Source organism: Pleurodeles waltl, chromosome 6, assembly GCF_031143425.1.
Source record: "Pleurodeles waltl isolate 20211129_DDA chromosome 6, aPleWal1.hap1.20221129, whole genome shotgun sequence".
NCBI classification, from domain to species: domain Eukaryota; kingdom Metazoa; phylum Chordata; class Amphibia; order Caudata; family Salamandridae; genus Pleurodeles; species Pleurodeles waltl.
This window is the reverse complement of record NC_090445.1, coordinates 602760817-602785995: the sequence shown is the minus strand read 5'-3', so window position 1 is coordinate 602785995 and position 25179 is coordinate 602760817. Positions and strand designations below refer to the sequence as shown.

General features: G+C 43.8%; 1 protein-coding gene across 1 annotated transcript in view; it reads right to left on the bottom strand.

Moving 5' to 3' along the window:
- Positions 1-24408, bottom strand: part of APOBEC2 (apolipoprotein B mRNA editing enzyme catalytic subunit 2) — a 37385-nt gene extending 12977 nt beyond the window's left edge. The window contains exons 1-2 of the mRNA XM_069238869.1: positions 23999-24408; positions 16402-16980 (exon numbers count right to left, since the gene is read on the bottom strand). Coding sequence (XP_069094970.1) covers positions 16443-16980; positions 23999-24123 — 663 coding nt within the window. The 5' untranslated portion in view covers positions 24124-24408 and the 3' untranslated portion in view covers positions 16402-16442. The remainder of the gene's footprint in view (positions 1-16401; positions 16981-23998) is intronic.
- Positions 24409-25179: the final 771 nt, after the last annotated feature.

The following is a 25179-nucleotide window of genomic DNA, read 5'->3' as shown; positions in this document are numbered from 1 at the left end:
ATCCTTTCCATCTCACTTGCAACTGTTCAAATTGTTCAACACTGGATGCATTTTTCTTTTCTGCTCCTCATCCCCTGACTTTTCCCGTTCCTTTAAGGGCGCTCGGCCACATGCTTTAGTGAACCCATGGTGTGACCACTCTTGTGGAGGTTCTGTGGCTTAGGGCTGTTCAGTGTTTCTGTCATGCCTCAGCACCTGCCTTTCAGTAGGTTATTGTTACAATTATGATGTGATGCCCTCTGCGGTATTCGAAGATTTCACCCTCTGTTTATAGCCCCTTCTCCATATTTGTTTTTTCAAAAGAAAGACCTTCTCCTGCCTGGCTTATGTCAAAGCTTAATCAGCCCTTTTTGAAGTTGAGTGCTATGGAAGAGCGCTTCCTGTCCTTGTCAGAACTAGCCTCTATTATCTCTCCTCTGCTAAGATCATGCTCACTTGCTGCATCCTTCTGCACATTTGCCAGTTGGCTCAGAAACTGCACTGCTGTGTATGTCTCAACAGTAACTGCAAACTGGGCTATTGACTTTTATCCTATAGTCCTCAAGTCATCTGGAGCACGGTGCAGCCATGTCACTGGTGTACTATCGTCCTCTAGTGGGTAGTGTTTGGATTCCCAATGGCTGCGGACCCCCTCCCAACCTCTCTCCTTTTTAACCCTGCCCAAAAAAATAAAGAAAATTAATTTTTGAGTAAGGAAAATCTCACCTTACCAATTTTCCACTTTCCGAATAAGAAGAGATAGTTCTCATATTCTGCAAGGGTGTTACGTGTTAGTTCCCCTTCCTTCCCTGTAGAATCAAGGAGCCTACAGAATGGTTTCCTCTACCTATCCAGATTTTACCCTGCCTCTTTGAAGAACATGCTTGCCTATTTTGAAGACCTAATTAACAAGCACCTGCAAAGGTCTGGCTTACATGTTGAGTCTAGGATAAAACGTTAAACAAAAGCCTCTTTTATTGAAGATATAAAACAAGCATTTGCAAAGTCAATAAGTATGTCATTGGCAGCCACCATTTTGACTTTGTCAGTGCTTGTTTTGCCATCTTATTTGGCAAAACCTTAATGTTGGGGAAGTTGAAGGGCCCTAACCAATGTAAGGAAGGCTACATTGGCTAAAATTAACAATATGTTTTGATTTGAAAAGGGCCACATTTCGATACTAGTCCCTGGTACTGAAAGGAACGAGTTTGAGTGTGAATATGTTCCTTGCGAAAGAGAGTAATGTTCTCACTTTTATTGAAACAGTGGGCTGACCCACTTCCCCATCCTGTTTGCTGCAAATGATTGGCACAGTAGCAAACCAATCGGTGAAGAGGGCTGACTGAAAGCACCACATAAGTAAGTGTATAACCCACATAATTTAATTTTAGCAAAATCAAAAGGTCTTGGCTGACGCCAGAACTAAGAATAAGGATTTGATGCACTTTTAAGGTATAAACTAGTCGCTTAAGCATTGGAATGCAAGCACTCAATAGGAGGTGGAATTATGTACCAAATAGCCTGTAGCTTAAGGAAAGACAGAAACACTTCTCTCACCTTCTCTATGTATTTCTAAAAGAATTTGTAACAATTGGTCTAGCCGACCGCTGCATGCTTGAACCAGACGTACACCAAAATTATCTTAGGGGAATATTTAGTATTGTTTGGAGTAAACCTAAAGGTCACATATCCTACCCCATACACCCTCATTTGCTAGTGAAGGATGACAAGTTATTTAGAGACAGTATTAACAGCTCGTCATGTTGTAGTTTTATGTTTATCAGTAACCATTCTGTTACCAGAGAAGCCAAATAGCAATTCTTCTTTTTTAGATCAATTGTAGGTGTTGTGGTTGGAATGGGTACTTTTTTTTTTTTTCCGCATGCAGAGGAGAACATGTCCACACAGCGGAGGGGAAGCTATCTCTGATTCATGGGAAGGAGTGGTGAGAAAGATTTGCAGTTTTCCCATTCTCAATTCATACCGGATGCAGAAAACCTTCTGCAGTGTCCATCCAACGCCCCTTGTTAAAATGGCATTCCAATACAAAACCTCATCAAAAAAACAAGGGTAGGAGCTCAAGTTATGTTGAAAGTCCCTGGCATATTACCAGTCCTTATTGTGTACTAATTTGCCTGATGTGTTGTACTTACTTTTCAGATGTGCTCTTTGCCCCATAATGAAAGATGTGGACATTGACTATCTATGCATGCCACCTGGTAAGGCAGAGTGTGACTGTGGCAAAGTTTTTGTCAAGGAAAACAGCAGAAACCAAGACATGGCAATGATTTTTTCAAGAAGAACAGTAAACACAAATAGATGCACTTGACTTTGAATGAAGGCATGTTGATTCTGTGTTGGTGGCTTATTGTACCTTATTTGGGGAGAATGTACAGTTTTTTTTAATTTTTTATCAGCAGACAATTATGCTTTCCAAATGGAAGCTTGAACAAAAGCCACCTGCTCCATATCCTGGTAAGGGACCATTGTTATTCTTGATGCCAAGAGCGCAAATGGCCCCTTCTAACAAGAGAATCCACATCCTCCGATTTTTGGGGGAGAGTGGACAGATAAATCGCCACAACCTGGGCTCAGCCGTTCAACCTTTAGAAGGTTACTCCCCGTTCAGAAACCAACTTAAGAGATCAGCCACCAGCACAGATTTGGACATACCTTCCAGTCAAAGTCAAGTGCATGTGTTTGTGTTTACTTTTCTTCTTGAAAATTAAAAATCATTACCACAGTTACACTCTACCTTGTTATCAGATTACATGCATAAATATTCAGTGTGTGAATCTTGTACTACTTATCGGGCAAAGGACCTGTCCAGAAGAAAGCTGTTTAAAGGTTTATTGAGTAGGGGATATTGTTGTATATTAATATCATAGCCACGATATTGAGGACAAAAGTATTGAAGGTAAGTGCAAAAAGAAAGTATATTGAACTATTCTTGACTCCTCTCTACCTTTTTCATGTCATTGCATGGGCCAGTTTCTGCCTTGCTAGATCAAGGCGACTGGATTGTGTCCTTCATTCTGCAGGACGTGTATATACACATACCTGTACTGCAGTCCAACCTACCTTATCTGGACTTCAAGGTAGGCCAGAAGCACTTTTAGTCTGCCCTGCTCCTTTTCTGCCTCTCTAGCACAACTCTGGAGTTTACAGAAGTGTTGGCAGTGGGCTTTATTTCCCCTGCAGCGATTCCAGGAATTTGGGCTATGATCCTGATGTTTAATGCTTAATCCTGAGTCACCCTGAGAGAAGCTTTGAGGCTTCTTGGCCTCTTAGTCTCCTGTATCCTCCTCATCAGCTATGCCAGGTGGCACATGCGGGTTCTGCAATGAAACTTTAAGTTTAATGTGCCCAGCATCAAGACATTCTGACTAATGTCACCCTGGTCTTGGAGGAGACAGCTTGGGACATGAAGTTATGGCTGATCTAATGCAACTGAACAAATGGGAGACCCCTCTCACTTCCCCCACCCAGAGCTCACTGTGGTGACAGACGCATCGCTGCTCGTATGGGGAGATGGAAGTCTGAGGGACTTTGGTCTCCGAGGAAGGGCCAGCTGCACATCACGCTGCTGGAGTTGCAGGGCATCCATTTAAATCAGAAGGCCTGCCTGCTGTCCATGTAGAGGAGGCTGGTGCAAGTTCTCACGGAAAACACAAGTGCCATGTGATATTGTAACAAGCAGGGTCCTATGTAAAGTAGGTTTAGCATTATTAGAGGGTTTTGGAGCACCAGGGTATTTTCCTGATTGGGAAACACCTGGCAGGGTCCCCGAATGTCAGAGTGGGCAGTGTATTGCTGATCAGAAGTGGCATCTATGTGCCCTGGTAGTGCAGGGCATCTTCCAAAAGTGGGGAGAACCATGGCTAGATCTATTCACCATCATCAAACGTTCAGTGAAAAAAGTTTTGCGCATTGGAGTTTCCGCAAGAGCATTTGTCGGATGAATACTGGCTGGGTTGGAACCTGGGACTCCTGTTCACCTTCCCAGTCCTGCCTTTCTTGGTCAGAGTTTGAAAAACATCATGAACGACTGGGTCCAAGTCATCCTAGTGGCCATGGGTTAGGCCAGAAGAATGTGGTACCAGGACTTCTAGGGCATGAGCATATGTCCTCTGATCAGGCTACCACTTCATTAGGATTTCCTGTCACAACAACAAGGCCAGGTCCAACTAAATCTGTGCAATCTACACTTGCATACATGTTGAATGAGCAGTGGCAATTGGCTATGTTTGATCTGCAGCCTGATGTGGTGGATGGTGTCATTGCCACTAGGTGTCCTTCCACAAAGTCCATTTATACTCCACGCTTGGACAGATTTGTGCCTGGTGCAGTGCTTGCAACACTGACACTTTACAATCAATGTTTTTGGATACTCTTGTTTTTTTTTGTCTTTGGCCCAGCAAGGCTTTGCAGTTTGCACTATTAAAAGTTATTTGTTGGCCCTTTAAGCTTGTCTGTAGTTTGCTGAACCATCCGTCCTTATTTAAATAACCTATTGTGATGAGATTTATTTAATGCTTTGTCACGTTTCCTTCTACACTGTTTGTGATCTCACAGTTGGAACTTAACATGGTCTTGACATTTCTTGTGTATGCCATTTGACACAATGCATAGCTGCTTATTGCCTCTCTTGACTTTAAAAAATGTTTTCCTCATTGTGATTGTCGGCTCTTCATGTGAGTGAATTTCGGACAGTTTCAGTACAATTGCCCTATACCACCTTTTTCCTGGACAATTTGGTCCTGAGGACTCCGGCAGTATTCTTTCCAAAAGTTGTGATTCCCTTTCATGTTGGGCAGTCCATCACTTCTTGCATTCTTTGCTCCCCCTCACCCTTTGAAAGAGAAGGAGAGTCTTTATCGACTGGACCTCAAAAGGGCTTTAAACTTTTATTTTGATTGAACCAAGTACCATCGAGTTGAAAATCAACTATTTGAGTGGTTCTCCGGAGCCATGAGAGTCACTTGTTTTTTGGTAGAAGAATTTTGGCACACTGGTTGAAAGTTTCAGTCCCATCTTCACATCAAAGTTGCAGGCAGTGTTTGTAAATTCCAGCAGTCGGCACTGATACCTAAACTAGGCAGTTCTTGCCTTTTACTTATTCTACTCGGACTGGTCCAGCCATATTAATTTTTGTTGTGCATGCTTTAGCAGAAAGTTGTGGAATCGGGAGTCACTTGTCAGTACAGGAGACAGGAAGGCAGTCTTAACTTTTGCTTCTTGTTAACCTGGGAGTGGTAGCCCTTCCAAAGAACAATGGTCCGGGGAAATCTCCCTAAGCCTCAAAGGGACTCTCCGTCTCCTCTTCGCCACACCCAAATGTCTGACTTCCCCTTGTAACGTCCATGAGGACCCCAGCAGTTCGTATTGTTGTCTGGGGCTCCCTATTCCCTCCTACTTAGATTCTGCTTGAATCTTGGAAAGACAAATGGATTCTAGTGTGGATCTAGCCACGTGTATCACACACACAACTTCACCAGACAGAAATATTACATACATAAATGTCATGGATGTCCCACGTGTATAGGTGAAGGACTTGGTTGCAGGGGACTGGCAGCCCACTTTATAAAGTGTGGGCTAATAAGCAACTCTCCTTGACAGAAATAGGTAGTACATATTGTATTGCCATTACAGCCGTAATGCTGTCTTCTCTGTCAGTCCGCTACAGCCCGCTGATGCATAGTAAGGAGGTCGAATATGCTGTGTCGGTTCCCACGGAGCCTGGGTCACAATCTGTGCCTCAGAAAGTGATCCCAGCACACACTCATGATTGTCCTGTTCGGAAATGGGTTCAAAATCTACAGTCCTTGCTTTGGTGAACTTTGAGGTACAGATACACGCTGTCCAGGCCATGCAAGGTCCCTTTCAATGTTCCAGGAGCTCTAAAGCGCTTTTTACTGCTGACCATGTCATTACTGTGGTGAAACTAAGAACAAATGCGATGCAGTCCAGCGGAATACACTGTTTAACATGAAACGTTGATATTTTAAATTAGCTTATTCTTTGGTCCTAAAAGTGGAACTTATTCCCTGGGACTTTCCTTTGGAAAAGTATCCAGCGCAATGAATACATGTAAATCGAGTTACACAAATGTGTGTCCAAATATCAAGTGGTCCTTGTTCTGCTAGAGGTAAGGAGTATATGTCTATAAGATATATACATACATACATACCACAGTTCAAAAAGGATGAAATTACAACCTCGGACACCTTGCAAGACCTGTGCTATCCCCAAAGGGCTTAATCACCAACCCCCTTAGTTGTAGGCAACACATTCCGTCACTGAGTATAGAACATAAAAGGCAGCCAACCGATTTGCGTGAAGCGTGTTTGCTTTAGCACCGAACTCCTTGCCTTGGAATACATTTTCACTTCACTGATATTCCTGCATTACTTGTTTGGCGTGCTGCCTTCCATGTTCACTGTTCAGTGACGGAATTTTAGATATATCTAGATATAAATCTACACTCGGGCTGTTAACAGTCAAAGTTTAATAGAATAATGGGGATCGAAAAGGAGGCTAATATACAAAGTGTGTTCGGTTCAGACGGTGTAATACTGTACATCTGACCTCGACATAGCCCTTCGTGTCCCTATTATTAGCATATGCATCTATGCCAAGATGTGCTTGGCAGTGCCGACCCTGGAGACAATGTCAATCAAGTAATGCTGCTATCATTTTACTTCATGGGACATTCGCGTTCTGGGTGTTGGATAGGTACTATATTTGTTTCATATTTCTGTGCAACTGCATACAAACTTTTACGCACTCTGCCTTTACGAAATTGACTTAATTCCAGTGCACTGCTGTCACGTCATAGGATGATGCTGCATTCACACATATTTGGAGCTGGCAGCACGCTGTGAAATTACTTGGCAATGGGTGGCGTCTAGGGCGAGTAACCACCAGCCTGAAGTGCTATCACATGTTAAGGGTAAATCCCAAAGGCTTTCTAATATGTACTATCTTGCTTTAAATCAGTGTCAAATCCCAGTCGTGTATCTGTGGCATGTGATACTTTGTCCAATGTGCACATCATAAATTCTTTGGAGTGGTGTCTGTCTCAAAAAGCATGCAGCGAATGGCCATTCTCAGGCAGTGCAATGCCTTTTTTATTCTTTGGCTAAAACCGGGCATTTTTTTTCTCTGGTCTTTTGCTTTCCCTGCCTTAATATATTTTGTTATTACCCATGCCAAAATACAAACAGAAACTTACTATACAGCTTTCTGTTCTTCTTGGATGTCTCCAAATGTTACTCTATGCCGGACAAAGCCGATATTTATTACCCTGGAATTGTGTGTGATCTTGATGTCCGAAGGACAATGGGGTATCTGTTGCACCCCTCCAATCCTGTGAAGTGTGAGAAAGACAGAGGGACACGGCTGGCATATCGGTGACCCCGTCTTCTCAAGTTGTCAGCGTTGGCATTGTACCACCGCGGCGTGGGATTCTGCATGGCTGTCTGTCACTGGCAGTCGTGATACCGTAACACGCCAAACAGACGGAGTTGGCATATTTGGAGTAAGTTACCTTAACTGTTCCTAAATGTACTCATTCGTCTCGTAACTTTGCATAATTTCCCATTTATTAAGTGACGGTTTTTGATCTCTGTATGTTGTGAGCACACACTGGCAGCCCCGCTTTCTGCTGTTTGTGGGAATTTAGTTTAATGTATACACTGTAGTTGCAATCTTAAGAGCATTTCGTAGCTCAGAGAAGGTGTTGAACCGCCATCATTACACAATTCTTTAAAAGTGCTTCTTATAAACATATAACGGGATTGAGTGCACTGCTCAGGAAGCCATACCCTAGTGTGTAGTTATTGTCAGTAAGAACTGTCCCCCGAAACATCATCTCAAGTGAAATGTGTCTTTCAGAAGGTCCTGATGGTGCTGTGTTTGCTATCCTTGCTTCACGTGTTAGCTGCTCAAGAAACGGTGCGCACTGAAGCCATCTGAGGTAGGTGGGGGGCTGTGGGTCTCCAACGCCGACCAATATTCCGCGGACTTTTGACAAGTCCTAGTTGTAAAATGGCCGCGGCAGAACGCCTTACAGCATTATCTTCTAAGGCGTAGAAAAGAGTTTACCGAGGGGTGGATGGGATCGGCCAACTTATTGTTACCCTAGCCAGTGTGTGGAGGTCTGTCTTCCAGGAAGGCTGGCCAATTGGACACTCCCAGGCAGTGTGAAGAGAGGCAACTGCGCTGTGCATGACACACAAAAATTGCGCTTGTGGTATCGCTGCACCGCGGCATATGATGAAACAAAAGAAATGAGAGATGGGCGCCTATACTTAGGTCAGTGTGCGGGTAGAATTCAGTGAGGCCTCTGCGGAAGGTGTTCCCCTGCGGTACATGTATGCTACTGACTGCTCATCGTATGGCTGCGTGTATGCGTGGAAGGAAGCAAAGGAGAGCGAGCGATATCTGCTCTTGCTTCTGTAGAGCGGTTGAGGGAACTGGCCTTCATCTGCTAAAACTGCCACCTTTTCCTTATCCATTACAAAATTATGTTAAAACTTTTGTTCGTAGGATGCTCCTTCAGGAAGCGCACACAAAATGGCCGACTTTAAAAAGAATGCCATTTATAAAGTATCGAAAAGTAGCACATTTCCCTGCCCTCTTCACGCCCACGTTGTGCCCACTTGTTCTAAAATGCGCGGACGTTCAGTTACTCGATCATGTCAAGGTAACATTATTAAATTCAACAACACCTATGCGGTACCAAGTTACTGTCAGTCCAAGAAAAAAATCTTTATTTGTAGACCATGTACATGGCCTGCTTTTCCACACATTATCTGTACTATTGATAAAGGAGGGCGAGGCAAGGAAATCTGACCCTCGGCTCGGGCTTGGCTCGCAGAGGAAATGCACAAGCTGAGTCTTGAAAATGTTTGGCATGTAAATCGTGCAATAAATATCTTGTAAAAATATGACAAAGTCTCTTTTCCAAATCAAAAAGCCTATTTTGTTTTACACTCATTCGCAATAGTACATCAGATTATATCACTTTATCCGGAGGCAGTGATTAAAAAAAATGATAATTTTTAAACATGAATTTAGAATAAATTATGCCCCCCCCCACCAATGACAAAGCCATTAGCGAAGTAAGAAGCAAGTCATTTGTCATGTGCACCATATACGTGAATGGGATTCTAATCATACAGAGCAACACTATAGTCTATTTAAGAAACACAAAATGTTTTTGTACAGCCCACATCCTGAACTCCTGTAGCAATGCTCTCATTTACAGAATGAAGAAAAAGGGCTATCTATAACGGGGCCGTATGGGGCCCGTGCCCCAGCTCAACCACAGTGGGACCCAGCACCACAGAAGGTGACACTGGAAAACAAAGACACTCCATATTGCCAAAAGCACGGCCATTGATCAGTCTACCTTTTTTAATTAACCATTTTTGTATTGCAGATGAAAGGGGTATAGCTAAAATCACAACCCAAACTTGGTTTCTGAGGTACAGTAACGGGGCGGTTCTGCTGGTTTCATTACATATAGTGTCTCAACAATTAATTGCTTTGTGCTTCAGGCGGAAGAAGTCTCTCTGCGACCCACTGGGCTCTGAAATAGTCCCAGTCGCCTTCAGATATGACCATCCAGTTTACACATTATAACACAAAAGTAACAAGGAAAATAAAAAGCCTCTTTCTCGTAATGCTTCCAGCTCAGGTTCTTCGGGGGCATCTGTTCCTTTAACTGATCGTGGCAAGCTGGAATAGAGCCATGATCAGTCAACCCCCCCCCCCCCCAACGCTCTTTGAACTTAGCATGTTGGTCATTGAGCATCTGCTCTTATGATCCAATGCAGTACATTTCTTGTAAGCATGTCTCAATCACCAGGCTTTTATCTGATTTCCATAATCTCAGAATGCAGATTTTAGCTGTTGCAAGCTCTGCCACCGACCACCTACCCCATCAGTCAGTAATTTTGGGTTAACCTGGAGCGTTGCACAAGAGCACAGTTTGTAGATTTTTAATTAATTTGTTATCTTCAGAGATCCAGTCATTCTAAACTGTACGTCATTCCAGTCAGTAGCTTTGAAGTGCTGAGCAATTCATAATGTATGCCCAATTTCACATTGCAATTCTAAAAAGAGACATCGGCCTAATGCTTTGTTTCTGTCTTTGATAATTCCAGAATTGACTTGGAAGGAGGTTGAGCTCGGCCTGCAGGTCTGTGAAAGTCTTAAGTTTATCTGCCTGAATTATGTGATCTAATGTGGAGATCCCTTTGGTCTCAGAGTCAGGCCAAAACTGTTCTCTGTTCCCTAACCGGATATTGTATTGTGTTGTATTGTATTGTAATAGTATTTATATATCGCTTACTACCCCTGACGAGGCATCCAAGCGCTTTTCGGCGAGTAGCACGCTACTCCGGAACCCAACAAGAATTAGTGATGGATTAGTATCAGGAAATATGAGTACAGTTTTAGTATTATTATGAGTTAATTTGAGCAGATATATTGCTATTGCTCCAGGGCTTTGCTCTTCTTTGCTGTCTGCTGTTAATTCTTAGTTTCTCATGCACCTTGTGCCATGCAAACACTGTTAGCATGGAGGATAGGATTTGTCTTTTCCGACTTCCTGAATTCTTTGTTATAGGCCAACCCCGTCCCTCTAGTATCCCATTCTCAATATTGACCCAGTTCTAACTGAATTGGTCAATTGGAAAGTAGGTACCGATAAACAATCTATCTAATAAATCTCTACTGACCACTGGTAGGCCTTCACCTGGTGGCATAGTGGTAAATATATTTTTTGAAATGTACACATTGCATGCATTATCTTTTAAAGTAATTGTGTTGTTGTTGGATCACTTCTCTTTAATGTTTTTGTGTTTTGTTCCCTCTCTCATTAGGGGCAGTACACTGTTGGTCCTCTTGTCCTGATGAAAGTGCCAGAAATTATACTTGACACTGAAAAATGTCAGCCATTCGTTTTTTTGTCGTCGGGGCAAGTCCAATGAGTTTTTGCCACGTTTTTTGAGGGGTTTCTTTTGAACAGAGTTGCATCTCTCTTTTAAATGAATCCTCAGTCAGTGGGTGTGGGCCCTTCATTCTAATAATGAACACAGGGCCCAGTGTACATGGATGATTTTTGTGAGGTGCAAGGGAAGTGGGGTTTTGTTGTTGTTTTTTCAGTTGGAAGGATAACCAATAGGATTCTACATGGGGGTAATCGGAGGCCTCCACTTTCCATGGATGCATTCAGCTTGGGTAGTTTGAGTCTGGGTTTACTGCAATTCAATAGAAAAGTTTTCCGAAATGTAGTTACTATTTGAATCAGATTTGCGGGGCTCGGTGCAGGAGCATGGCCAATATATCATTCTGTCAGAGCACAATGTTATTTTTTTATTATTTGTACTTTTCCCCACTGTGATAATTTTAAAAGTGACCATCAACCTATGTGTCTCTGAATCTAATCGATTAACGGACCCAGCTTATCATCCATCACATTTCCCAACACTGTTGAGATAAATTTCTAAATATTTCAGGATGGTGCTTATCCGTTGAAATTACGAATTTCCAGTGGATTGTAACTGGAGTCAGTGGAGTGCTCAGCATTTGTCCCAGTTGACACAGTACCAAAAAAGACTGAGAACTCCGAGATCAACTTAATGAGGGCTGCGATGGATTGCTTCGGGTCAGACAAAGTCATCAGGATATCATCATCTTAAAAGAGTGCTTTATGCTGCCTGTCTGGAGTCTATCTATGATGTTGGTGCTACTCCGAATCGCTGCTGCCAGTTCTAGTGCTACAATAAAGAACAGGGGTGAAGAGGACAGCCCTGTCTCATCCCTCAGGCAATTTCAAACTTCAAGGAAAGAAAGCTATTACAAGACATTCCTGCTGAGGGGCTAGAATATGGCCATTTTAATCTGTGGAGGAAACCGTCCTTCTAGTACTCCAAAAAGATAGCCCCACTCTACCTTTTCAAGTGCTTTCTCTGTGTTTAAAGCTATAATTTATTTCTCATCTTTGTCGTTTTGTACCTGCCACACTATGTGGAAAAGTGTTTGTAAGTGGAGCGCAGGGGAGTGATGTGGGACAAAGCCTACTTGAGCAGGGTGGATCAGCGTCAGTAAGATTTGCTTCAGGCGGCTTGCCAAGAAGTTTGTGAGGATTTTGTTGTCTGTGTATCTGACTCAAATTTGTCTGTAGCTCCAGCACTGCAATGGATCTTTGTCCAGGTTTGGAATATGAGAGATTTTTGCCATGTGAAGTTCTGGGAGAGAGGTTGTGGGAGGTGCTATAGCTTTGAAGATCCTCTGCAAGAGGAGAACAATTGCTTCTTTGTTGGCGTTATATAATTGAACGGGGAATTCATCTAATCTAAGTCAGGGTGAAATTTAAGTATTCCGGAGTAATTGTGTAATTTTGATAATTTTGTGAAAATACCAAAATTACGTCATTACACAACATCTTGTAATCTTGCGGCAATATTATAACATACGATGTACAGTTCAGGTAATTTTTGAACAACAATTCAGTTACATTTTTAACCTGAGAATTTTTAAGCTCAAACCTACAAATCTGAACCTGAACAGTAGTGTTTTGAATGCAAGCATCAGTTCCTTCAATGCGGGGCATCAACAAACATTTCAGATAGATTTTTTAATTTAGCAAACCATTCAGGTTATTTTTGAGCACCAAAATAAAAATGCAAGCAGCAGTGTTTTGAAGGCAAGAAAGCTGAAATCAATTCCAAAATACATTTTTGAGTTTAAAATTTATCCGAATAGACTACTCGGGTAATTCTTTTAGTGCGAGATGCACTTTTCTTAATTCTGCTACTAGAAACTACACAAATTACACCCACCCCTGTCTAATCCCAGAGCCCTACCTTGGCTATATATTTTGCTGTTATCTCAGCTTCTAACTATTTAGTTAAGTCTGGAGATAGCGTCTTCAGTCAGATGCGGGTGAAAAACTGGCCATCCTATGTATGTGAGTCACTTCGTTGAGATTTATATAATGGCTGGTAGAAATCCCTGAAATTCGTGAAAATATAGATGGGATGTGTCACCAGCTCTCCATACCTGATTAAGATCACTGGGGCTGTATGCTTTCTTCTTGCTGTCTTAGCTGGAGAGAGAGGAAATGGCCCGCATTTTCCCCTCTTTCTTACCAATGCTGATGTAGATGAAGGAATGGCTTTTCGGCGTGTAACATTAGTAAAATACTTAACTCGTATTTTGTGCTGAGAAGGCGTCTTATTGTTTCTTCGGAGTGTTCTCATTTGCATTTCTCCGTTAATTCCAGTACACCTTTTCTAAAAGTGGTTGCTAGCTGTTTGTTTTTTTCTTTCTTATGACTGAGTCCTTATTACCTTTAACACAAGCTTTTCCTGCCACCTGTAACATCTGGGGGTAGGTTACCATACCCTCATTTTCTTTTGTCAGTGCAACGCCCTGCATTAATTCTTTGAGTAGGTACCACTCCTTTGGTGACCAGACTTATCCAGAAACTGGTCCTCCACTAGGATCCAGTCACCGCCTATCAGGGCTTTACCTCGTGCAACCACCCAGTCTCTCCTCAGTTTTTCACTTTCCAAATTTGAGAGTTACATCTCATATAAAAGTCCAATATCTGGGGTGAGCAATTTCTGGTAAGAGAGTTTTTTCCATTTAATGTAATGTGTTATCCCATTGACATTCAGTGACACAATAAGCAGGACTGGTGGAAAGTTGTTAGGAGCCTGAACTCTCAGACAGAAAATAGTCTTCCACTGGTGTACTCTCCACGAAAATAGGACCATTGGAAAGGAGTAGGCTAGCAGTGCTTTCAGGGGATGAATATCTATGTTGGAGATGTCTTGTACCTTAATGTGGTGTGTGGGAGTCCATTTGCTTGCAAGCACCTCAGATAAAATAGAGAGCTGGTAACAACCACGTAATTGTGTTTCATTTACTTAATGATACAGACCTCTGTCATAGCGAGCAGGGCAGGCACCTCTTCTCTGGAAGGCCAACAATTATGGGTGTAAATTGTGTCGGCAATGTGACTTTAGTCAGATAAATCATTGGAAAACCAATCACAGAGACCAGCCTATGTGGGAAGGCCCTCATATTATTTCCATAGAGGACAAATGAGGGGAGCAACATTAAATTTCCATCATGTTTCCAAGTCTCTAGAGATTAATATTCCAAAGTGTTTAAAGGGTACCCACCCACATCAAAGGGTGGGGTATCTAAGAAAGAAGTGGGAGGTCCTCCCACCAATGGGATGATGGACGATTTACCCCAGTTCACTTGGTGGAATCCACCAGTAGGCAGTCATAGTTAATACCTAGTTTCCACAGCAAAAGCTTTTTTTGTTTCACTAAAAACTTTGGCGCCATTTGAAGAAACTTCACACAATTTTTAAAAATAGTATAACCTGTGTTCAGCTGCTGTGTGGAAAGTTTCAGAGTGATTTGTCAATCGGGGGCTGAGAAAAAGGGGGGTTCCCAAAACGCGTTTTCCCCATGCGGTTTCCCATAGGGGTTTTATACTCGACGACAGCCGAATCGCTGGACAGAATTATACCAAATTTGGTAGAAAGGTAGCTCTTGGTCCAGAAAGCACCCTTTTTGTTATTTGGTGTAAATCTTTTAATTCGTTTTTGAGAAATTAAAGATAAACCAAATTTATAAATATAGGAACGTGAGCAAACCCACCCAATCTTGTGCTGGGATCTGATTGGCTGACAACACTTCAACAGGGAAGGGTTGACAGTCATGTTGGGTCTCTGCTTCAGCAGAGTCCCAGAAAAAATATTAAAACACAGAAAAGGGGCCAGTGTAGGTACACCCTGACTCCTTAGCTCTGGTGCTGTGGTCACAGAGGGACCGCCCTAGAGCAAAAAAGCATTTTTTAAAATTTTCAACAGGAGTTGCGGAGGATATACGGATCTGCCAAAAATATAATTAAAAAAACAAGTGCTGGCTCCCGCACTTGTTTAAACAAAGCAAATGGGTTAAAAGTTTGAATGCGGGGGGGGGGCACCCGCAGCCCCGCGAGACACCACCTCCCCAGGGCTAACATCTAATTCCCTGAGGCTATCATGGAATTTAATGCAGGGGGTGCCCAGCCCCCTGCAGTCCCGGGGACCACCACCTCCCTGGGGCTATCATGAAATTAAATGCAGGGGGAAGCCCCCTCTTCCCCCTCCACCTCCCCCTGCAGCCCCGAGGACCGCCACCTTCCCGAGGTCGAAGATAGAATCAAATGTGGCATTTTTTAAAAACCAAAGGTTACAGGGACATTATAGTTAGGGGCATTATAGTTAGGCTCACATTTTAAACGTACTAAACCATAGAAATTCACCTCTTTTAGTTAGAGTTATCTCAAGTAATTATCAATCGTGCCCTAATCGCGTCCTCGCTAATTGCCCCACAAGTTACGGTACCCATGACATATTTGATATCATGTAATATTTGCAGTAAACTTTTTGATGAAAAAACTGTGCATGGCAGGGGCGCGAGTTCTAGTTACCTTAAGGCACGAGTTATAGTTAGTTGGATTAACTCTAGCTATAACAGGTGAATGTGTTTTGTATGTTTAAAATGTGAGCCTAACTATAACATCTCCGTAACCTTTGACTTTTTAAGTGAATTTCTATGTTTTTTTAATTGTATTTCCTAACTATAACATCCCTGTAACCTTTGTATTTTTCAGTAATTCTTTTATATATATATATATACATATACATATATATACACACACACACAACCTTTGTAGAGGTTTCTTTGTAGCACCTCACACTTTGCACTTTATTGTTTATTGTATGAATTTATAAAAAAAACTTTTTTTAAAATAGCAAGTCGTTTCTGTGCTGGTTTGTGCTGTCTCCTGGATTTGCCAGAGAGAAAAGACTGTCAATTGGGGCAGGATTCCTGGGAGAAAATTATATATATAGAGATATCTTTGTAGCTGTGGTTAGCCCCAACAGTTTAATTTGGGGCCACTGTGTTCCCTCCCCCGACCCCTTAGAATTCACTTCTAGGGATGCCACTACTTAGGGTCACAAACTTTGATCAGGTGAGGAATCCGGGATCAATCCCAGATGTTCTGGTTGTACAGTGTGGAATTCAGCCACTAGATGGGTATCTTTTTCCCTCCCGTTCTACATCCAAGGTTAAGGCTTGTGTTTACTAGGTAGTGCAAGAAGCTAGAGCGTGAGTGGCAGGTGGCAGGCGGCAGGCCGATGCCATGTGATAGATCAAATACATTTTGGGCTTGAAGGTTCAATGGACCTCGAGCAGAGCCTCTTGCTCTGCACCTAGCTTGAGCCTCAAATGACTTGCTCACCTCTACTGTTTGATAATGTCTTACTTCTCTGTATACTTTCTCATTATCTTACTGTGTCTTAGTCAGAGAGAATCTCTTGGAAAATAGGCAACCAACCTGGGAGGAAATGCAGCTCTGTCCTAGACCTTTGGCAGTGTTCATTGCAGGATCTCAGCCAACTTCTCTTCATAATAAAGATAGTTCTCCTGTATGTCTTCCCAGGGCACGAAGGGTCCCTCCTGACCTTCCTCCTGCTGGACAAAATTTTGCCAGACAAATTCGAAATCCTGTGGGCTCATGATCTTCATCTTGCAGCCTGCAGCCTTCAGCTTGCGCAGGCTGTCCTGGATCTCTGGCTCCTCCCACATGAAGAGCCGTCCCACCAGAACGATCAGCCGCAGGTTCTTGTTCTTCTTGAGCACCCCGGCGATGCGCTCAGCGCAGGCCACGCACGGGCTGGAGGAAACATACCAGGTCACCTGATATTTGACGCCAGACTTGCACTCTGGCAGGACAGTATTGAAAAAGGCCTCCTCAGCGTGGGCAGAGATGTGCTCATCTTCCAAATACCCACGGAAGCTCCCAGTCTCCTTGCCTTGGACGTCCATCACAAAGCACAGGAAAGTTTTATTCCTGCCAGAGCTGTATTCCACATTCCGAAACTGAAATTTGAAGAAGAAGGCTGGAAGTCGGCTCCTGAAAAAATTGGAAGAGAGAGAGCGTGAGTATGATGGCACTCCTATTAGAAGCTGCCCCACCGGTCCCTCTCACATCAAATAAGGCATTATGGGCGTTGCAGTCTTAGCTCACTTCATTTGTACCAGTGGGACAAAATACGGGTAATTGAAGAAGTTAAGCTAGGCAGCGAGTTGGTGACCCTCAATTATGAGAATGCCATATAGTTGGGCAATAATGGACTATGCCTCTATCATCTTTTAGGCAACCTTTGAATGTCAACTGAAAACTCTCCGCCCCGACCACCCAAACTCAAATAAGGAATTTGCAGAACAACTGCAGTGCCTGAGTGAGATTCTGGCACAAGCTTGCATGTGTTCCAGTAACAGCAAAGGCCTTCATTGTTCACATTGCATGCACTGGGTAGAAATGGTGATTCACCTAGACCAGTGGAGATGGTATCGTTTAGATTACATAAAGGTTACGAGACTGCTATAACATTGAGAAATAATTCTGCATGGAAGGTTATGTTAGCATTAGTACAACAGCATTGCAAGTGACTGATTCAAGTGCACGTTATAAAATGCGGACTAAAAGGAGGAATGTAGAGTATGCTGCTGAATGTGGGATAAATATTCCACACTGGGTGGAGGGAAGCCCTGCAGATAAATTATATCTCCAATAAACGGGGAGGACATGGAATGTGCTTGCAGAGAAGGGAATGGACGGGGCAAGGCATACTGTAGAGTGGGATATAGAAAGTGTCATGTAGATGGTGGTTACATGGTACGATACAGAATAAGGAATCCTATTTGTGATGATGGATGAAATATACATAGCGGGAAAGGGAACTTAATGTGTGTTGCAGAATAGGAGAATGGAGGGCGTGTTGCAGAATGGGCAAAAGAAAACATTTTGTGTTCTAGAAGCCTGGAAGGTGTGTAGTAGTGGAGGTACATAGAGTATAGGAGCAGGAGTAGTGCTGTCTGGTGTAAAATGGTAGGTTGGTTGTGTACAACGGAAAGGGAACTTAAGGTATGTGGTAGTACCCAGAGCCACTGACACACAGAAAAAAACTATCAAAGGAGGGCCACATTGGTACTTGCAGGGCAGTAACATTTACTGAGCATTTAGTTCATTGGCTGCAAAAATTGTAGGTGCTGGGTGAGTGCGAGGAGTTCTAGAGCATGAAAATAAGTGTCTTTCAGAGTGGAGAGCCAATATAAAGTCATCCCTTTCCATTTCATCCCTCATTATCTGAGTATGCCCTGTTTCCCGTGGGGTTAGCACCACATTGTGCTCCCAACACCTAATGAAACCATGAGGAAATCAGACAACGTAGAAATTAGAATGTAAAGAAATAGGACTGAAATAAAAACACAAAACTCAAAAGGTAAAGGTTGCAAAAGTTGAAATAAATGTTCACATAGATTTATGAATGTTTGTGTGTGTGCGCAGAGAGGGAGGCGCAGCGTACTTGACTGCATGTACCTGTTCTAGAGAGTGAAAGGTTCTGAGATTGTGGCACACAGTGTGTTGCCTGACTACTGGCTCCAGGTGGTTGAATGTGAAGTGTGGGGAGGTACACACAATTACTCTGGGTCACAAAACTTCGTACATGAGTAGGAGTTGCATAATCTTGAAACTGCAGGAGCCAGTCGCGTATAATCCTTTGTAAATTGGGCCATGTGCGTGTCTATCAATAGGCAACAACAAGAAAATAAGAAATTAAGGCACGAAAGAAAATGCGTGTCTGGATTTTGTTCTTTCGAATCTGTTTTTATTAGACATATCACCTGTGGCGTAATGTAAAATGAGCCCCATTTCCCCTCAAAATTTGGTGAATGACCACTAAAATGTAAATAGATTTGGCTGGCTGCTTCCCACAAATGCAAAGCCTTTGGTTGAGCAGGGGAGCACCGCTACGCTACACAGTGAGGGTGGTAGGAACTTACATCAAAGCCCTGCAAATGCTGTCGGTGTTTAAATGTTCTGACAAACAGTTCTTGTTTACAGAATTAGGCCTGCGGCCACTGATTACTTCCTGTTACCATGGCAAGGAAAGTGGGAAACAAAAATGCAATGTTCTTTGAAGGAGGAAGCTCTACTTCTCACTAAGGTCAAATATACCAACGTGTAAGCTCCATTTGTAGTACAATAACTGTTTGCCCTTTGAAAGGTTTCCAGCCTTTGAGAGGGAGGGAATCAGCCCTGGTTGACGTTAAATAGTGGCTCCACAACACACTCGACAACAGCCTGCACACAACTTTGATTCTCCTCGATCACGGTAGGTGGCACCGTGGCCCATGACGTACTGATCTTAAGACTGAGAGAGTGGTTCAGGGATAGCCCTTACTACTGTAAAATGGATCCGCTCATTGCTCCCTCACAGTCCTGGACACGTGTGCCTGTGTCCTTCAGAATCCTGCTCCCACGGATCTGTGCGCGGTGCTCTGCAGGATTTCACTCTTTCCCCTCCCCGCTACTGTTTAATTGCTACTTGCTACCCCTGTCTCAGCTGCTCTATCAGTTTAATATTCACTTCCAGATGTGTCCTCACAACACATACATATACATTCACCTGAAGAATACTTCTGAGGGCCACAATAGCATCACCAATTGCCTAGACCCTATGCTATGGTGGGTGACCGAAAGCTTCCTTAAATCTAAAGATATCTACAGTGGAAATCCTAATGTTAGGAAGCAAGACAGCCTCTGTGCCATGTCAGTGGCGCTGTGGTCCAGAGTCTGCGTCATCCAGCACTCTGAAAGCCTAACACGGGGGACCATTTTGACTCAAAGGTCTCCTTGACTCCTCAAATCAACACTGCAGTCAAAGGGGTTAACATGCAACTCTACTCGCTTCACAAAATCCTCCCTCTCCTACAAACCTCTCATTGAATTAAACGTGGAAGATTTTTTGTTTTGGGACGGGAGACTGTTTTAACATTGTTTACAGAGACCTACCAACAACAAACCTGGCTGACAGACTCCTAAATCAAGCAGCTAAGATGTGCCGGGGTTTCCTTCAAAATGCCTCTCAAGGCATTCCATTGACTCTCAGTGGATCTGAGGATTACAGAATTCTGCATCAACCAGAATGTCTGTTGGGATAAGTAACCAACATACAGACGCTGGTCCAATGCCACATCGCAAATAAGAATCCATGTTTGAAGAATGTGATAGTGAGAAGTCCATCTGACTATACTCTATTGACTTGGTTATTATCCCTACTATATTGTATATGTTGTTTGTACCTTTATTTTTCTGTGCATTCTGGTGTTCAGAAGATACTGTAAGGCGCAATTGGCCCTTTGTAAAACACCTGCATGAATGATCAATAAATATTGTATCCGGGTACTCAGTCACTGCATTAATATATGTATTAACACTGGTGTACAATTTATTCCAGATTATACATGGATAATGGTATTTTATTTGCTGATCTGTGCTCTAGTTTCATTGAACGTGAACTGGATTGTACTCTATTGGATGGATGGATGTTTTTTGCTGCCTGGCATCATTCTCCACTGCTAGTGCAGTTATCCCTCGTTGGAATCCAAGCGGAGCGCTTAAAAAGTGTCATCTTGGGTGGTCATGAATTACTCTAGTGTGACACTTCATTCTTTCCACCTTCTCTGCCATTTGAAATGTTATGTAAACATAAAATAAATTCATAGTTCAGTACATCGTTAAAAATAATTCTTGAAAGAGTGCCCAGTCGGCATTGACAGCTGCACAAAAAGGACAGTGGCCACGGCAGTGCGCGGGTCTCTAGAAACCCTGGGCACCAATGTACCCAAGGCCTGCCCACCCCTTGCTCTCTCTGTTGATTTATCTTGGTACATGAGCTCTGTTTGTGTGTTGGGCTTGTTGCTTGGTGAGCAGAGTGAGCTCTGGGGGGCAGGTGCCTGATATGACTCCTTGCTTCGCCATGCGAGGTGGTTAAAGAGAGCTCTGCTCTCCCAAAATTGGAGCCTGTAATCTTTCACACGCCAGCCAGACTGTCTGGAGCCTTCATCGCTTCTGAGGGAGATCAGACGAGGACTGATTGCAAATGGAGCTGGAAGGCGTGTGTACTGCTACCTATTTCGAATATTCAGTGCATTAGGGATGGCTTTAGGGCAGTGCACCCAGCTCGTAATCGCCGTGTTTGCTTCACTCCTGTTCTAGCGTTAGCGACCACATTATGCTAACATCCCCATGGCCGGCCTGAAGCCCCTTCTGTTGCAAAGTTAAAACCCGGACCCTGTCTCGAGTGCCAACATCCCTCCCCACCCCTCACCCTGCTCTCTTGCCCCCGCTGGATCAGCTTTAGGCCCCGTGTGGTCACACATCTGTGAACTCACCTCAGTACTGACCTGCTGCATGCACTCCCTGTTGTTTAGTCACAGAAGCCCTTATACTGCTTGCCAGGGCACCATACTTCTCGCCAGGGCACCATACTGCCTGCCGGTGCACCATACTGCCTGCCGGTGCACCATATTGGTCGCTGGTGCACCACACTGCCCGCCGGTGCACCATACTGCTCATTGGTACACTATATTGCCCGCCAGTGTACCATACTGGCTGCCGGTGCACCATACTGCTCATTGGTGCACCATATTGTTCGCCAGTGCACCATACTGCCCGCCGGTGCACCATACTGCCTGCTGGTGCACCATACTGCTCGCTGGAGCACCACACTAATCAGATGTGCACCACACTGCACACCAATGCACCATACACTCGACAGAACACAGTACTGCCCACCAGTGCACCATACTGCTTGCCAGTGCACAATATGACTCGGAGGGGCAGAATTACAAGGCCCTTGCACCACCTTGTGCCAAACTAGCATCATTTTTTTTTACACTAATGTGGCGTTAAGGAGGCAATTTCCCCAAGCTATATTTACAAAGTAGCTCAATGCACCACTTTGTAAACGCTTGTGCCACATTATGCCTACACCAGATATAATGTATGTGGGGGGATCATTCCAACGCAGGGAGGCCCGAAAAATGGCGCAGTGAAATTTACTAGATTTCACTGTGCCATTTTTGGCATCATATTTAACGCCTGCTCAGGGCAGGCGTAAAATGATGCACTGATAGATAATCTAAGGGCCTCCCTGTGCTTTGCTGGACTAGCGTCAAAATTGTAGGCGCTAGTGCAGCAAGGCACTACAATAGTGCCAAAAATGTTGACACTATTGTGGTATTGTGCGCCATGGTGCACCGTTTTGTAAATACGGCGCACCCATGGTGCTGTTTGGGGGGCGCAAGAAAAGTGGCACATCAATGCTGATGCGCCACTTTCTTGTAAATATGCCTCGGAGTATCTGCACATTGTTTTCCAATACTAAAGCGTTTGTGCAGCTTTACTTTTACGCCTAGTTCTGGGCTGCCCCAGCACTGGGGCCTTCACAGAGGTCACCTCGTCACCAACCCACGCCACACAATTATGTTCATCACCAATACCCACAAAAATCTTCACAAAATCCTCCCTCTCCTATAAACCTCTCATTGAATTAAACGTGGAAGATTTTTTGTTTTGGGACGGGGAGACTGTTTTAACATTGTTTACAGAGACCTACCAACAACAAACCTGGCTGACAGACTCCTAAATCAAGCAGCTAAGATGTGCCGGGGTTTCCTTCAAAATGCCTCTCAAGGCATTCCATTGACTCTCAGTGGATCTGAGGATTACAGAATTCTGCATCAACCAGAATGTCTGTTGGGATAAGTAACCAACATACTTACAGACGCTGGTCCAATGCCACATCGCAAATAAGAATCCATGTTTGAAGAATGTGAAAGTGAGAAGTCCATCTGACTATACTCTATTGACTTGGTTATTATCCCTACTATATTGTATATGTTGTTTGTACCTTTATTTTTCTGTGCATTCTGGTGTTCAGAAGATACTGTAAGGCGCAATTGGCCCTTTGTAAAACACCTGCATGAATGATCAATAAATATTGCATCTGGGCAGATTCCCTGCTCATTTATTCCTGGGGCCCACAGAGAACTCTGTGAACGCATCTCTTGCCTATCCGGAGCGTCCATGCTATTCTAGGACTGATATCTGTAAAGAGCTCAGCCAGTGGCCTCTGCTGCTTCCCCTGCCGGCCCCACAGGGACCCACCCAGAGCTCTCAGTCCACTCACTCCTCACCCACAGGTTTTCCTGCTATTTCAGCACTACCCACCGCGAGCCCTGCCAATGCTCCTCACTCCAAACCTGCATCGCCACTGCTAAGCAGCAGATACTCACCTAAAGCTGTGCCAGTGCACCTCACTACTCTCTGTGGCACCCCTCCATAGTCAAATGCAGACAGCTGTGCCAGGGCCCCTCAGTCCGGCCCTAATTTACCCACTACAGTTATATGTCTTCATAAACCAGACTACTGGGCATTTTGTTTTTCTGTACATTTCTATCTGGTCCGTGTTAATTTCACAGTTAACTTGCCTTTTTTTTCAATCTTAGGCCCATTATCTTGCTCAGACCTGTTTAGAGTCAGTTGCCACTTCCTTGTGGCACGACCCTTGTACCCCTTAAACTTTTTATGCCACAGACCAAGAGATTACTTTCCAATAGGACAAGGTTGAGTATAAGGTTCAGTCACAGATGAAAGTTATGCTTAATTGTTTGTTTGCTTTTTGTTGGTTCATTTTACTATTTTCTTTTCTTTGTGTTATATGTTCCTTAGAATTAATTTACCGTTTACGCTGGTAAAATTGTATTAATATTTATTTGATTGGCATCTTAAAAAGCAATGCTATACTGAGAGTACACCAAACTGTAACCAGGTGTGGCTGAATGGGTAGAGAGGGCGACGGGGAAAGAGGCTTGCAGTCAGTGAGTGAGCTGTAGAGCTTGATTACCATTACCAACTGATTCACTGCAAAAGAACGAGGTCTATTTGTAAAATGGCCAAAATAAAAAATGGATAAAAACAAGCGTGTGCGCCTCCTAAATAAGGGGAGTTGGAACACCCGGTTTATTTTGCTTTTGCAAAATCCCATTTCGGTCTAAACTTTAAGAAAGGCAAGTCTTACCCTGACACGATTTCGAATGGAGGAAGCTCCTCTTCCTCCTTCTTCTCCGCGTTCACCTCTGTCTCAGAAGTTTCGGGGTCCTGGCCGTTCTTGCAGGGCTCGGGATTCCCCTGTTTTTCAGCCATTCTGGAGTCGGGTGGAGGTCTGGCTGAGAGAAGCGCGGCTCGCGGGTCTGTAGGTTCCCGAGCAGCTGTGAGAAAGATGTCCGTGAGCTGGAGGCACCGGAGCAACTGGCCGGAGCTAAAAATGGACCAAAGGCAGTGGAGGATGGGCGGACGGGGACTGGCTGCAGCCGCCTCAGAAGGGCGCCGATGGGTGGAACTCACCTCCGGGCCAAGCTCACTTGCTTTTGTGTTGGCCACGCTGCCTTTTATTTCGTGTTTGCTTTTGTTGATTATGTCGTTGACACCATGGATTTAGCATCCGTGACGAGTATGAGACGGAAAAAATCTTGGAAACGAAGTCGTTGTCCTGTTAATCCATCAAGCGGACAGACTCTTGGCCGGGACGCGACACATGGATTGGCTCTGACAATGACATTTCAGTCCTGGCCTTATGGGGGTGCCCTAGGTGGGGTGTACCTTTGGTGGTGGTGGGCGCGGGTGCGGGGTCCTTTCACGCAGCCACTATAGGGAAGCACATGAGACGGATCAACTAAAGACGACTGATGTTGTAATGAAGCTTTCTTTGATAACAGTGGCGAGCTTAAATTTAGGATAAAGGCTGTTCTTGTGTAACGAGAAAAATGACCGGCATACGATCAGTGTGGACATCACTATGCCGGTTACTTTTCTCGCTACACAAAGTCAGCCTTTTATCCGAAACTTAAGCTTGCCACTGTTATTAGGGAAACCTTCAATACAATACGAATGGAGTGGTTTACTGGATTTCTGGAACTGTTAAATTTGCCCTGATGAAACGATTTGTATTGTGGAACCTGTGTCTATACTTGGACAATGAATTATAAAGAACAGAGTTTTGCCCTGCACAATTGTGTTTGTGCATCACGTTTTGATCCCTTGTTCCTGTGGTGGCAGGCAGGCACATTTTGAGGGAGTGTCCTCTACCAGTCTAATGCGAATCTGCCCCAATTGTACATGTATGGACTAAAGACAAACCTGCAATGAACATTAATTAGAAGCACCAAACTCTTAATTATACAAATAACAGTGCAGCCTTTT